Source organism: Lampris incognitus, chromosome 12 (genome assembly GCF_029633865.1).
Source record: "Lampris incognitus isolate fLamInc1 chromosome 12, fLamInc1.hap2, whole genome shotgun sequence".
NCBI classification, from domain to species: domain Eukaryota; kingdom Metazoa; phylum Chordata; class Actinopteri; order Lampriformes; family Lampridae; genus Lampris; species Lampris incognitus.
In genome coordinates, this window is record NC_079222.1 from 56,176,797 (window position 1) to 56,189,914 (window position 13,118).

General features: G+C 45.3%; 1 protein-coding gene across 1 annotated transcript in view; it reads right to left on the reverse strand.

The window, feature by feature from the left end:
- tbc1d13 (TBC1 domain family, member 13) overlaps positions 1-13,118 on the reverse strand; it is a 112,991-nt gene that overhangs the window by 7,285 nt on the left and 92,588 nt on the right. Inside the window, exons 11-12 of the mRNA XM_056290625.1 lie at positions 1,206-1,366; positions 1,057-1,114 (exon numbers count right to left, since the gene is read on the reverse strand). Of these exons, the coding sequence (XP_056146600.1) occupies positions 1,057-1,114; positions 1,206-1,366 (219 nt within the window). The remainder of the gene's footprint in view (positions 1-1,056; positions 1,115-1,205; positions 1,367-13,118) is intronic.

Genomic DNA, 13,118 nt, shown 5'->3' on the forward strand with positions numbered 1-13,118 from the left:
AGTTGAAGTTAACATTCAAGTGTCTGCTGGGATGTCTTCCTCATCATGACTTTTGTTTTGTTGAGTCTGAAACAAAGTGACAGCTGTGCAAACTATTGTTGTTTGATTACTGTTGTTGTTGCAGTGTTGAGGGGCCGAAACTCAAGAATTTACTCTCTTATACTTTTATAATGAGACGTAACAAATTAAGAATCTTGAATCTTGAAACTAGGCTAAAAACTAATTCACAGAAAGTTGAAGCAGTTCATTTGGACACAACATTTATTGGAAGAAACGTTTCATCATCATCTAAATGACCTCTTTAGTTTCAACTGACTGCAGGTGTCCCACCCTTATAAACAATACAGTGGCATAACGACCAAAAACGATCGGTTTCATATGCAAATTGTCGTGACCATTAACTAGAGTTACAATGGCCATGTGTACTATTCACAGAGGATTTGGGAATGGTTACAATCACAGCATTGTAAGATGGTGACAGATGTACTCTTAGGGTATGCTTTCTCTCATCAATAAACGTATCCAGATGAACTGACTCAACTTTCTGTGATTTACTTGCCTGGATTATTGAGCATGCATAAAGACACTAAAAACTAATTTTTGTGCTGTGTATTTGTTAATTTACTTGCACTTGGACTACCACTTTGACTTTAAAGAGAGTGCTATTGTTAGTCTGCCAGTGGGCTCGCTCTCCTTCAGTGCTCTTTGTTCTTCAACTTCCTTTTTAAGCTGACATATTTCTGCAAGATTCTGCAAAATTTGAGAGATGTGAGGAATTAGGCTAGTGAGTCCTCAAGTGTTAAGCCTTTGGTCCATCCCCTATCACTTAGTGTGAATAGGATTAAGGCACCAGACAAGATCAATCATTAAGACCAGTCTTTAAGTCTAAACAATCCACGTTGGCAAAGACTGGTTCAGCTGCCAAATGTAGAGCCGTCTTGAGTGCTTCAGCCTGATACCCTCTACTCATTTACTGTTTAAAAGCTTAGATTGGTTTCGCTAAGGTTAATGAACTCTAATGCTAAATTTTATTGTGTATTAAACACTATGTCTTACCTGGAGCAATCTCATATTGACTGTGAAGTCTCCTGCCAGCAAGTGATCACGGATAAGTCTGGGATAGAAATACATTTAAAATGATGATTCAAATGATTTGGTTGGTATTTTTAGATGCAAAAGTGCAGGATGACAAACTCAAAACTCACATGAGCATTGCACAGCAGACAAGAATGAGGAAGTGGAAGCGGTCCTGATCCGAGAACAAGGTGTCCCATATGCGGATAACATCTGGCAGAAGGAACTCCTGAGATAGCAATAAGGTCAGCCATCGGAATGTAAAATACTGGGGTTTGATGTTCTGCTCTTGCTGTTGGCAAAAAGAAGAGAAATAACAAGTTCAGTGTATTGTGTTTGCTGTAGGACTTACTGAGATGCAACCTGCATAAAGTGCATGAGGCACACAAAAAGCGGCTGCCCCCTGCTCCTAGCTACATAGTTAGGATGGGGTAAATGTGCAGCGTAATTTCCCCACGGGGATCAATGAATCTAAAATTTAAAAAATCAAAAAACATTTGGCTGTTACGTGTTTTCATACCTGCATTTACAGATAAAATCGCTAGGACAATGGAAGAATGAGATCATCATGTTACATGTCATTCATTCACTCATCATCAGCCGCTTCTCCGGATCTCCAGGTCGCGTTGGCAGCAAGCTAAGTAGGGCTGAGCCCAGACACCCTATGAAGGAAACTCATTTCAGCCGCTTGTATCTGCGATCTCACCCTTTCGTTAACCACCCAAAGCTCATGACCATAGGTGAGGGTTGGAACGAAGATTGACTGGTAAATTGAGAGCTTTGCCTGCCGGCTCAGTTCCTTCTTCACCACAATGGTCCAGTACAACATCCGCATTACTGCTGATGCCGCACCAATCCACCTATCAATCTCCCGCTCCATCCTACCCTCACTCATGAACAAGACCACGAGATACCTGAACTCCTTCACTTGAGACAACAACTGATCCCCAACCTGGAGGGAGCAATCCACCATTTTCCAGTAGGGGCCATGGCCTCAGACTTGGAAGTGCTGACTCTCATCCATGTCATTTCACACTCAGCTGCAAACTGCCCCATGCGCGCTGGAGGTCGTGTTCTGATGAAGGCAACGAAACCACATCATCTGCAAAGAGCAGAGAGGTAATTCTGTGGTTCCCAAAACGGCCACACTACTCACCTTGGCTGCGCCTTGAGATTCTGTCCAGGAATATCACAAACAGAAACAAGGGACATCCTTGGCGGAGTCCGACACCCACCAAAAACGTGTTTGACTTTGTGCCAAGAATGCGAACACAGCTCTCACTTTGGTTATACAAGGACCAGATGGCTTGTAGCAACTACCCCGGTACCCCATACTCCTGCAGTACCCCCCCCCCCGAGTGCCCCGGGTTACACGGCCGTAAGTCTTCTCCAAGTCCACACAACACATGTAGACTGGCTGGTCAAACTCCCATGCCCCCCTCAGCACTTCCGCAAGGGTAAAGATTTGGTCTGTTGTTCCAGGGCCCAACTAAGACAGCCCAACGATGTCCAGAGCCTTCAGCATCTCAGGGCGAATCTCATCCACGCCCGGCGACTTGCCACCGAGGAGCTTTTTAACTACCTCAGAGACCTCTGCTAGTGATATGGGTGGGGCTTCCCCTGAGTCTTCAGACTCTACCTCCTCCACTGAGGACGTGTTGGTCGGGTTCAGGAGCTCCTCAAAGTGTTCTTTCCACTGCTCGACAACATCACCAGTCCGGGTCAACAGTTCCCCTCCCTGGCTGAACACAGCCTGAGTCAAGCCCTGCTTCCTCTTCCTGATTCGCTGGATGGTTTGCCAGAACATCGCTGAGGCCAACCGAAAGTCCTCCTCCATAGCCTCGCTGAACTCCTCCCACACCCGAGTTTTTGCTTCCGTGACCGCCAAAGCGGCAGCCGTTCTAGCCTCCTGGTACCTATCTGCTGCTTCAGGAGACCCCTGGGCCAACCAAGTCCGAAAGGCCTCCTTCTTCAGCCTGACGGCTTCCCTCATCGCTGTTGTCCACCACCGGATTCTTAGGTTGCCACCTCGACAGGCACCGATGACCTTATGACCACAGCTCCTGCCTGCCGCATCTACACTAGAGGCTTTGAAGATGGCCCACTCAGACTCCATATCCCCAGTCTCTACACGAGAACTTCTTCCGGAGGTGGGAGTTGAAGACCTCACGGACAGGGGCCTCCGCCAGACATTCCCAGTTCACCCTCACTACATGTTTGGGTTTGCCAGGTCTGTCCGGCAGCCTTCCCCGCCATCTGATCCAACTCACCACCATCAGTTGACAGCTCTGCTCCTCTCTTCACCCATGTCCAAAACATACGGCCTCAGATACGACCACAAAGTCTATCATCGATCGATACACTTTTGAACTACCTTATGTTTGAACATGGTGTTTATTACTGCCAATCCATGATTCGCACAGAAGTCCAACAACAAGGCACCACTTGGGTTCAGATCGGGGAGGCCATTCCTTCTGTTACATGTGCTATCTTTTTATTTTCTATTTGTCTGGCTTATGCAGAAAGCTTAAGGACAATGAAGCTAAACATGATTGTGACATTCATCATTGTCCTTTTGCACTCCTTTTTACAAGTCCATATTCGAGTCACAAAAAAAATGCTTGAAAACTGACAAAAAATGTCTACTGGTAACCCACATGAAGTTTGGACTCAGCAACAGACGTTATGCTTCTTGATAAGAGATGTAACGCCTTGCCCAAGATATTTAGGAGTGTAAAAAAAATCAAAGACAGTTCCCTGCCCCTTCCATGCCTTCAAAACACACATGCATAGAAGAACAAGAGTCTGGATGCCATCCTGGACAGCACATTATCTTTTGAAGCCCACACCAACAATGTTACTCAGTCTGCATACTTCCACCTATGCAATATTAATCGTCTTCGCCCGTCACTTACACCTAAAAGCACCGCCATACTCTCACACTCTGGTTACATCCCGTATTGACTAATGTAATTCTATCTTCTTTGATCTTCCCCTCAAGTGTCTTCATAAGCTTCATTTGGTCCAGAATTCAGCTGCCCATATCATTACCAGAACTCCTTCCATAGATCATATCGATCCATAGATCCTGTTCTTCAACAACTCCATTAGCTCCCTGTTAAATACCGTATTGACTTCAAGATCCTGCTCCTCACCTTTAAGGCCCTTAATAACCTAGCTCCTTAATATCTTTCCAAAGTCCTTCATATCCACACGCCCTCCCGCACTCTCAGATCCTCTTCTGCTCACCAACTCACTACACCATCAGCCCACTTGACTACCATGGGGACTAGAGCCTTCATTCGTTCTGCCCCCCACCTATGGAACTCTCTCCCACAAGACATTCACAACACTGACTCTCTTTCAACCTTCAAATCCCATCTCAAAACGCACCTTTTCAAACTGGCATATTCAGTCTGATCCACACTTCACTGAGTTTTGTGCAGATGATGATTTTATACTTACCTGTTGTGTTAACTTTTTATTGTCTACCCTGCTTTCTTTTGATCTTATGCTGTCTGTTACAGTGCTGCTTGTTTTTTACTGTGTTCTGTAAGGTGTCCTTGAGTGTGCCGAAAGGCGCCCATAAATAAAATTTATTATTATTATTATTATTATTATTATTATTACTATGTGCGTGGAGGGGAACATTGTGAGTAAGGGCATTGCAATAGCTCTCATGTTTTTGAATCGAGCCTGGGGAACCACGTCACTCACCCCAACACACTTGTATTGTGCTTTGAGCAAATCAGATGTTTCCATCTCGAAGACGTCCATCTGAAGTTGCCTCATCTTTGGAAGGTACCAGCTTTTTGACCTCCACAGTCCACTGGCCATCCGCCAAAACAGAGAACGACTGTCTCAGGAAGAGGAGGATGTCACCTGAGAGTTTAGGGGAGCTTTCAAATTGTCCCTTGAAGCTTTCTGCTGGGCTCGTCACGAAAACCTTCATCACTGGATCCTCCTGCATTTCATTTTTCTCGCAATGCTCCTGCAGACATGTGAAGTGCAGTTTTCTCCCGTGAATGTCTCTCTCCAAAAGGTTCAGCTTTGACCGGAAAGCTTCAACCACCTCGCGCATATCCACAACAGTGTGGTTCTTGCCTTGTAATTGCAGATTAAGGTGATTTAGATGAGACATGATGTCATACAAAAAAATAACATATGCCGTCACCTTATTGTTACTTAAAAACCTCTGACATTCTTGAGATTTTTGGCTCTGCAGTCCGGATAAAAATGACACAAGCTCATTGCGCAGCTCGCACACCCCCTCCAACATACGGCCTTTGCTCAGCCAGCGAACATCATTATGCAGCAAAAGATCCTTGGGACTTTTCTTCCAGCAATGCTCTGAAAAGGTGGTGTTGCAGACTGCAGCTCTCCTAAATTAAATGTACCAGTCTCATCACCATATCCATCACCTCTCTTCTATTTCTCCACACAGTTTACTGCACAACACTGATTTTTGAATAATGTAATGAAATGTTGAGTGCTGGGTTAACAGCAGCAAGCCTGCTTACCAAGCCCTTGCATTGTGCCACCATTAACGGAAACCCCATTGGACACAATTTTGCTCACATCCAAGCCATTCTTCTCAAAGAACTGTGTTAATTCATTAAAGATGATTTCCCAAAGTGTGTACCCGGGCAGAGGAAGCAAACAAAGTAGTTCTTCCTGAAAGGTCTTCCCATAAAAAACATCTTGCCAAAACAGATACCTGTCCTATATCAGTTCGGTCACAGGACGAGTCTATGGCTAGTGATATGGCTTCTGCTTTCTTCAGATTAGTGAGTAGATTGGTAAAACACTTCTACACTAAAAGTTCTACTCTTCTTGTTGCTGTGTTAGCCAACAATGGCACCTGCTTTAATAGCTCCACAACTGTTTTCTTGTTTTTCTCATCATGACTTGAAACTTGGCCAACCATATCAATTGCACACGTTTTAATCAACTCAGCATCAGTGAATGGCTTCTTAGCTTTAGCAAGGTGCCATGAAACATGTAATGATGCAGCTGTTGCACTCTCTTGTGCCGATGTTGATTTACAGATCGTAGAAACGGAGTGTTTGTATGATGTTATCATATTTGCTATTTTTGTTTGTGATTATCTGATTTTGTAGGGTAGTTGGCATTAAAGCTGGCAGCATACATAGTGTTGAAGTGCTGCTTGAGATTATCTGCTGTGCAGACAGCTACAGTCTGCATGCACATCAAGCATGTCGGTTTGGCATTGGCGTGGTCCAGTAAGATAAATCAAAACTGATCAGTCCAGTCAGATTTGAACTGATGGTTTTCCTGATCGACTTTACGCTTTTTCGTGCAGGCTATGTTCTTAGTTTCGGACAATTATTGATTATCTGTGACTCGGCTGGTGGGTGGCTCTGTCTAGTCAAGGACCGAAGAGAGCACGGAGTACGTCTTATGCCTATGCGCGTTCTATAGCAAGTGTACGATGCGAGGTGAGATCAACATAAAGTAGAGTAACACGCACTTTATTTACCATGTTGTGCACTTTATTGCACATGCTATGACAGGTGCATTAGTGCTAATGGGTCAGTGCTGGTCAGACATTTGGCTCTCGCAGGCTGCTTATTGGGGTTCAGGGAAGTAGAGGATTGGGGAGAGTCCCATGGCGCAGAGCTTGAGCACCGTAGCTGGGATGCCATGCGACCCTGGTGCCTTGCCAGGTTTGCACCTGCCCAGCTGCTGTGGGACATCCTTCATTGTGAAGGGTGGGAGTGTGGGCTTGTGAGGGGGGGGGGGCACTAAGCAGCTCTTCACAGGCAGCAGGTTATGGATGTCAAACCGTGCGTGAATTGATTCATAACCAGTTAGTGTCCTACTTTATGGAAGGCTCGTTTTGTGTTCATGTTGCTAAACTCCTGATCCAATCTGACATTAAATCATTAAAAATGACTTAATGTCATTTTTGATCCGTCTACGAAGCAGTAGCTTAGATGCTGCAGTAAGCAGAACATTGTCCAAAAAGCACCAGAGGAAGAGAGGAAGGAGGGGAGGTGTTCAACTCAGACTGCGGAAATATAAACTAGGTGACAGACGCCGGCTCCCACCACTCCCAACTATTCTTCTCTTGAACGTATAATCCATTCGCAACAAGACGGATGAACTGGAGACTTACGTCAGATCTGGCCATGATTTTAGAGAAACATGCCTGCAGGCTTTTACCGACACATGGCTGGGAGATGTGGATCGCAACTAGGATCTACACATAAGCGGCTTTCCTTGTTCGAATGGATCGGTCGCCTCTCGTTACAAACAAATCCACTGGAGGCAGTGTATGCTTTTACATTAGTGAGAGGTACTGTAACACTGTCGTGGTCTGGGGGAAAATTCACACCCCCAACCTTGAGCTGCAATCCATCTCACTTCACCCCTTCTACCTGCTGAGGGAGTTTCCCCAACTCTTCTTCACCCTTGTTTACATTCATTCGCAGGCGAATGTCTCTTCAGCCACTGGTGACTGGAAGCTCTTTCAACCGACGCCAACATTTATTTTAGGAGTTCAATCCCTGCCACGTTCACGAGTCACTGAAAACATATGAACAGTATGTCCCCTGTGCAACTGCTAAGAAGAACCCCACTATTGACCTGGCCTAGGCCTCCCTTTGGAGCGTCCTACCACAATAGTGTATCCAAAGGAGTTGAATCAAGTGCAACTGGACTTGGTATATATCCGTGAAGACGTTTCACCTCTCATCCAAGAGGCTTCCTCAGTTCATGCCTTTCTGACTAGACCAAGCTAGTCTGACTGGCTGGTGATGAGACTCAGAATTTATCCTCTAGGAGTCGTTGTCAGAGCTATTGATATGCGTGGGTCTTTGTGATCCGATGTTAACCAACGCCCGTCGCTAACAGAGCCATAGATATGAGTGGCTCTTTTGTGTACTGATGTTATGGCCGCGCCCGTCATTATCAGAGCTATTGATATGCGTGGCTCTCCTGTGCTCCGATGTCAGCCAGGCCCGTCGCCATCGGAGCTCTTGATTTGCATTTGTTCAGCAGCGACGGTCGTTGGGGGTGTTAGTTTCGAAGTCATTGTTCAGTGGTCATGAGAGTCGTTGGAGCCGTTAGTGACCAACTGTTGTTCTTGGAGGCTAAGCTTCTTTTTTTTTTTTTTTATAAATTTATTTCTGATTTTTCCCTTTTTTCTCCCAATTTAGTGGCCAATCGATCCCTATTTTAATTCAAACACCCACCCTCGTACTGCATGCGTTCGCCAACTGCATCTCTCCGGCCGGCAGTCTCGAAGGAGAGCCTCCCCACTTTCGTGACAAGGCGACTCCAGGCCGAACCACTGTTTTTTCCAACACACACAGAGACGCATTCATGTGACAAACACAAGCCGACTCCGCCCCCCTCCCGAAGACAGCGTTGCCAATGATTGCTGCTTCATCGAGTCCGGCCATAGTCGGATCTGACGAGACCGGGGCGCGAACCCCAGTCCCCAGTGGGCAACTGCATCGACACAAAGCTGATGCTTAGACCGCTACACCACCGCGGACATAGAGGCTAAGCTTCTTGAGTCTCCTGGGTAGAGATGAAAGGACGGCATTGTAAGTGGGAGATAGGTGGTGTCGCAGACCTCCTCCTCTGTTGAGGGATGTTTTTTCCAGTTTCATATAGATGGCTTCCTTCACCCCTCTTTCAAACCATCTATCTTCTCTGTCTAAAATGTGTACGTTGCTGTCCTCGAAGGAGTGTGTCTTCTCCTTTAAGTGTAGATAGACTGCTGAGTCTTGTCCTGAGGAGTTAGGCCTTCTGTGTTGGGCCATCTGTTTGTGTAGTGGTTGTTTGGTTTCTCCTATGTGTAGGTCAGTGCAATCCTCATTGCATTGTACGGCATATACCAGATTGCTTTTCCGGGTGTGTGGTACACGGTCTTTGGGATGAACCAGTCTTTGTCGGAGTGTGTTGCTGGGTTTGCAGTATACCGGGATGCGGTGTTTGTTGAAAATTCTCCTGAGTTTCTCGCAGACCCCAGAAACATACAGGATGACTGTGCTATTCCTTCTGTTCCTTTTCTCCTCATCGCTCACCCGGTTGGTCTTTCTGGAACGTGTTGCAGTTTTCACAAAGGTCCAACTGGGGTAGCCGCAGGTTTTTAAAGCTCCCCTCAGGTGTTTGTGTTCTTCTCGTTGGGTCTGAGTGCTACTGGGCACATTGTCAGCTCTGTGTTGCAAAGTTCTGATGACACTCAGTTTGTGTTCCAGCGGGTGGTGTGAGTCGAAAAGTAGATATTGGTCTGTGTGTGTAGGTTTCCTGTAAACCCTAATGTGGAGGCTCCTGTCTTCCCCAATGTGGACGTCACAGTCCAAGAAGGGCAAACTGTTGTTCTTTACGTCTCCCCTTGTGAACTTAATGTTCTTGTCCACTGAGTTGATGTGTTTGGTAAACGCTTGCACCTCTTGTGTTTGGATTTTGACCCATGTGTTGTCCACATATCTGAACCAGTGGCTCGGAGGTGTTCCTCTGAAGGAGTTCAGGGGCCTGTGTTCTACTCTTCAATATATAAGTTGGCCACAATGGGCGATACTGGTGAGCCCATTGCACAGCCGTGTTTCTGTCTGTAAAATTGGCCCCTGAATTGGAAATATGTAGTGTTCAGGCAAAGGTCCAGTAGTTGGCAAATCTGGTCTTAGCTGAGGTTGGTCCTATTGTGGAGAGTGTCGTCCCGTAGCAAACGTTGCCTCAAAGTTTCCAAAGCCTCCATGGTTGTGATGCAGGTGAATAACGAGGTCACGTCGTAGGATACCATGGTTTCATCCGGTTCCAGTTTTACGCCTTGGACCTTGTCCACGAAGTCAATGGAGTTTTGGATATGGTGAGGTGCTTCGCCCACTAAAGGGGTCAAGATGTTGGCTATATGTTTGGCAATGTTGTACGTGACCGAGTTTATGCTGCTGACGATGGGCCTGAGGGGGGCTCCATCTTTATGGATCTTAGGGAGTCCATATATGCATGGAATGTTATCTTGTGGGTAGAGACGGTGGTATTGTATCCGATCAATGGCTCCTCCTTTCTGTAGTTTCTGTAGGTACTCTATTGTTCTCCTCTTGTAACCACTAGTAGGATCGTGTCTCAGAGGTTCATAGGTGTCGGTGTCGCTGAGTAATGACGTGATCTTGGTGTGGTAGTCTGTTGTGTTGAGGATAACCGTGCATCTCCCCTTATCTGCTGGAAAGATAGTGATGTTTTCGTCCTTGCTCAGGGCTGTCACGGCTTTCCTTTCCTCCATGGTTAGGTTGGAAGGGGGGAGTTTCACATTGGACAGAGCTACTGACACCTTTAATACCAGGTTAGCAACGAGGAGAAAAGGAACATAATGAATAGCACAGTCATCTCGTATGTTTCTGGGGTCTCCGAGAAACTCAGGCGAATTTTCAACAAACACCGCATCCCGGTATACTTCCAACCCAGCAACACACTACGACAAAGACTGGTTCATCCCAAAGACCGTGTGCCACACACCCAAACAAGCAATCAGGTGGATGCCGTACAATGCAATGAGGATTGCACTGACTTATACATAGGAGAAACCAAACAACCACTACGCAAACGGATGGCCCAACACACAAGGCCAAACTCCTCAGGACAAGATTCAGCAGTCTAGCTACACCTAAAGGAGAAGACACACTCCCTCAAGGACAGCAACTGTAAGTTATGTACAGTAGTTTGGATAATTGTATGTCCGCCTGGCGAGCAGGTGGAACCATGGAGGCACCAATCTCAGTAATATGAGGCGCATAGATGACGTCATCATGCAGCGCAGGCGATTCAGAACGGTGCAAAGAAACGAGGAACATTGTTGCATGGAGTTGAGCTCCCGAAAAATACAAGAGTTAATTAAATGCGATAAAGTGGAAACGTTGTAAGTACACTGTTTTGTAATTGTATGTGAAGTCCGAGTATTATATATAAATGTTAGATCGAGTTGAAATGTTTGTACAAAGCTAAATGAGCTCGGTAGATTCTTGTATAATCACCAGACTGAGCTAATAGCAGTAGCTATTGTGTTGTTATGAAAACGCATGTAAAATGCCGATAATATTGTTTGTTTTCTTATTAGCGATGTGAATTTCATTTGATGCATTGTAAATTGTATTCGGTAACCTTAGTTTATTTCTGCAAATGCCGAGTAAATATCTACTAATTTGATGTTAAGAAAAATGTATAAGTGCGTGGTGCATGTGGTAATTGAACTAAATGGAAATGTATGTATGTTCATGCAGGTTGAACCAGCTTCATCACAGCTTCATCACAGCTCAGTACTGCACGTGTACAGCACGTGCACAGCCAGTGTATGGTCCCACAGCCGTGGTCAGCATCTCGTCATTCGGCACGCTGTTGTTCAGCAAGCTGTGTGTACAGCTAGCCGTGTATCAGTCAACCAAACGACCAGCTTATGTTAGCTCATGTACAGTTTGGAAACAGCTAATGTTAGCTTGTGTACAGGAGGAAATACACTGTCAACAAACATTTGTGTCATCTCGTCATTTATGGGCTGCGTTCACAAAAGCCACTAAATCTCAACAATTGCGACAGATAGTAAATCTGTGTCAGTCCAAACGTTTGTAGTTCAAACGTTTACAGCAACATACACATTTTGGACAGAGAAGATAGATGGTTTGAAAGAGGGGTGAAGGAAGCCATCTATGCAAAACTGGAAAAACCATCCCTCAACAGAGGAGTGGGTCTGCGACACCACCTATCTCTCACTTACAATGCCGTCCTTTCATCTCTACCCAGGAGACTCAAGAAGTCTAGCCTCCAAGAACAACAGTCGGTCACTAACGGCTCCAACGACTCTCATGACCACTGAATAATGAAGTCGAAACTAACACCCCCAACCACCGTCGCTGCTAAACAAATGCAAATCAAGAGCTCCGATGGCGATGGGCGCGGCTGGACATCGGAGCACAGGAGAGCCACGCATATCAATAGCTCCGATAACAACGGGGGCGGCCATAACATCAGTACACAAAAGAGCCACGCATATCTACGGCTCTGTTAGCAACGGGCGTTGGTAAACATCGGATCACAAAGAGCCACGCATATCAATAGCTCTGACAACGACTCCTAGAGGATAAATTCTGAGTCTCATCAGCAGCCAGTCAGACTAGCTTGGTCTAGTCAGAAAGGCACGAACTAAGGAAGCCTCTTGGATGAGAGGCGAAACGTCTTCACAGATATATACCAAGTCCAGTTGCACTTGATTCAACTCCTTTGGATAACCATGACCAGGATGAATGAGAACATTCACAGATATGTTGCGGCACAATAGCGTACTTCTTCTGCTGATCTACAAGCCCATCTGTAAACAACGGGAGCAGATAGTAAAAACAGTGAAACCGCATTACCAGCTTACAAGCTTGCTTTGATTGTACAGGTTGGGATGTCCTCTATAGCTCCTGCTCTGACTTAACACCCGAATGACCGGGACTTCACCCCTACCTAAAACGACCATGGGCGGTCAAAATGACGGCCGGTTTTTAAACTCTATATTCTGTCAAGATAAATACCCCATTGACATATTCATGCATTGCGTATGTTAGTATGTTTGCTATGAAACTAACTGACACGAAATTAACATTTCAACAACTATAACACTATTTTTAAACAATTTAAAGTTCAGAGAGACCTGGTCGAACTTGAATTGCAAAATTGAGTGTGAAAAGTGTAAATATTACCTGAAAAACAAAACAGAAAACACATATTGCTAATCTAACAAACATAACAAGGACTATAAAACATGAAATGTAAAAAAAAACTGAAAATAAATATTGAAACAGTCCCAAACAATGACCGAAACTTAAAAACTACTAGAACGACCGTGTGCAGTCATGGTTTTTAAGCTCTATATTCTGTCAAGATAAATGCCCAACTGAGATATTAATGCATGACATATGTTAGTAGATCTGTTAAGAGTGGTTGTGGTTGTGGGATAGGCTCCAGCTTCCTGCAACCCCTATTGGGATAAGCGGCTTGGATAATGGATGGATGGATGATGAGTGTGTTAAATGGTC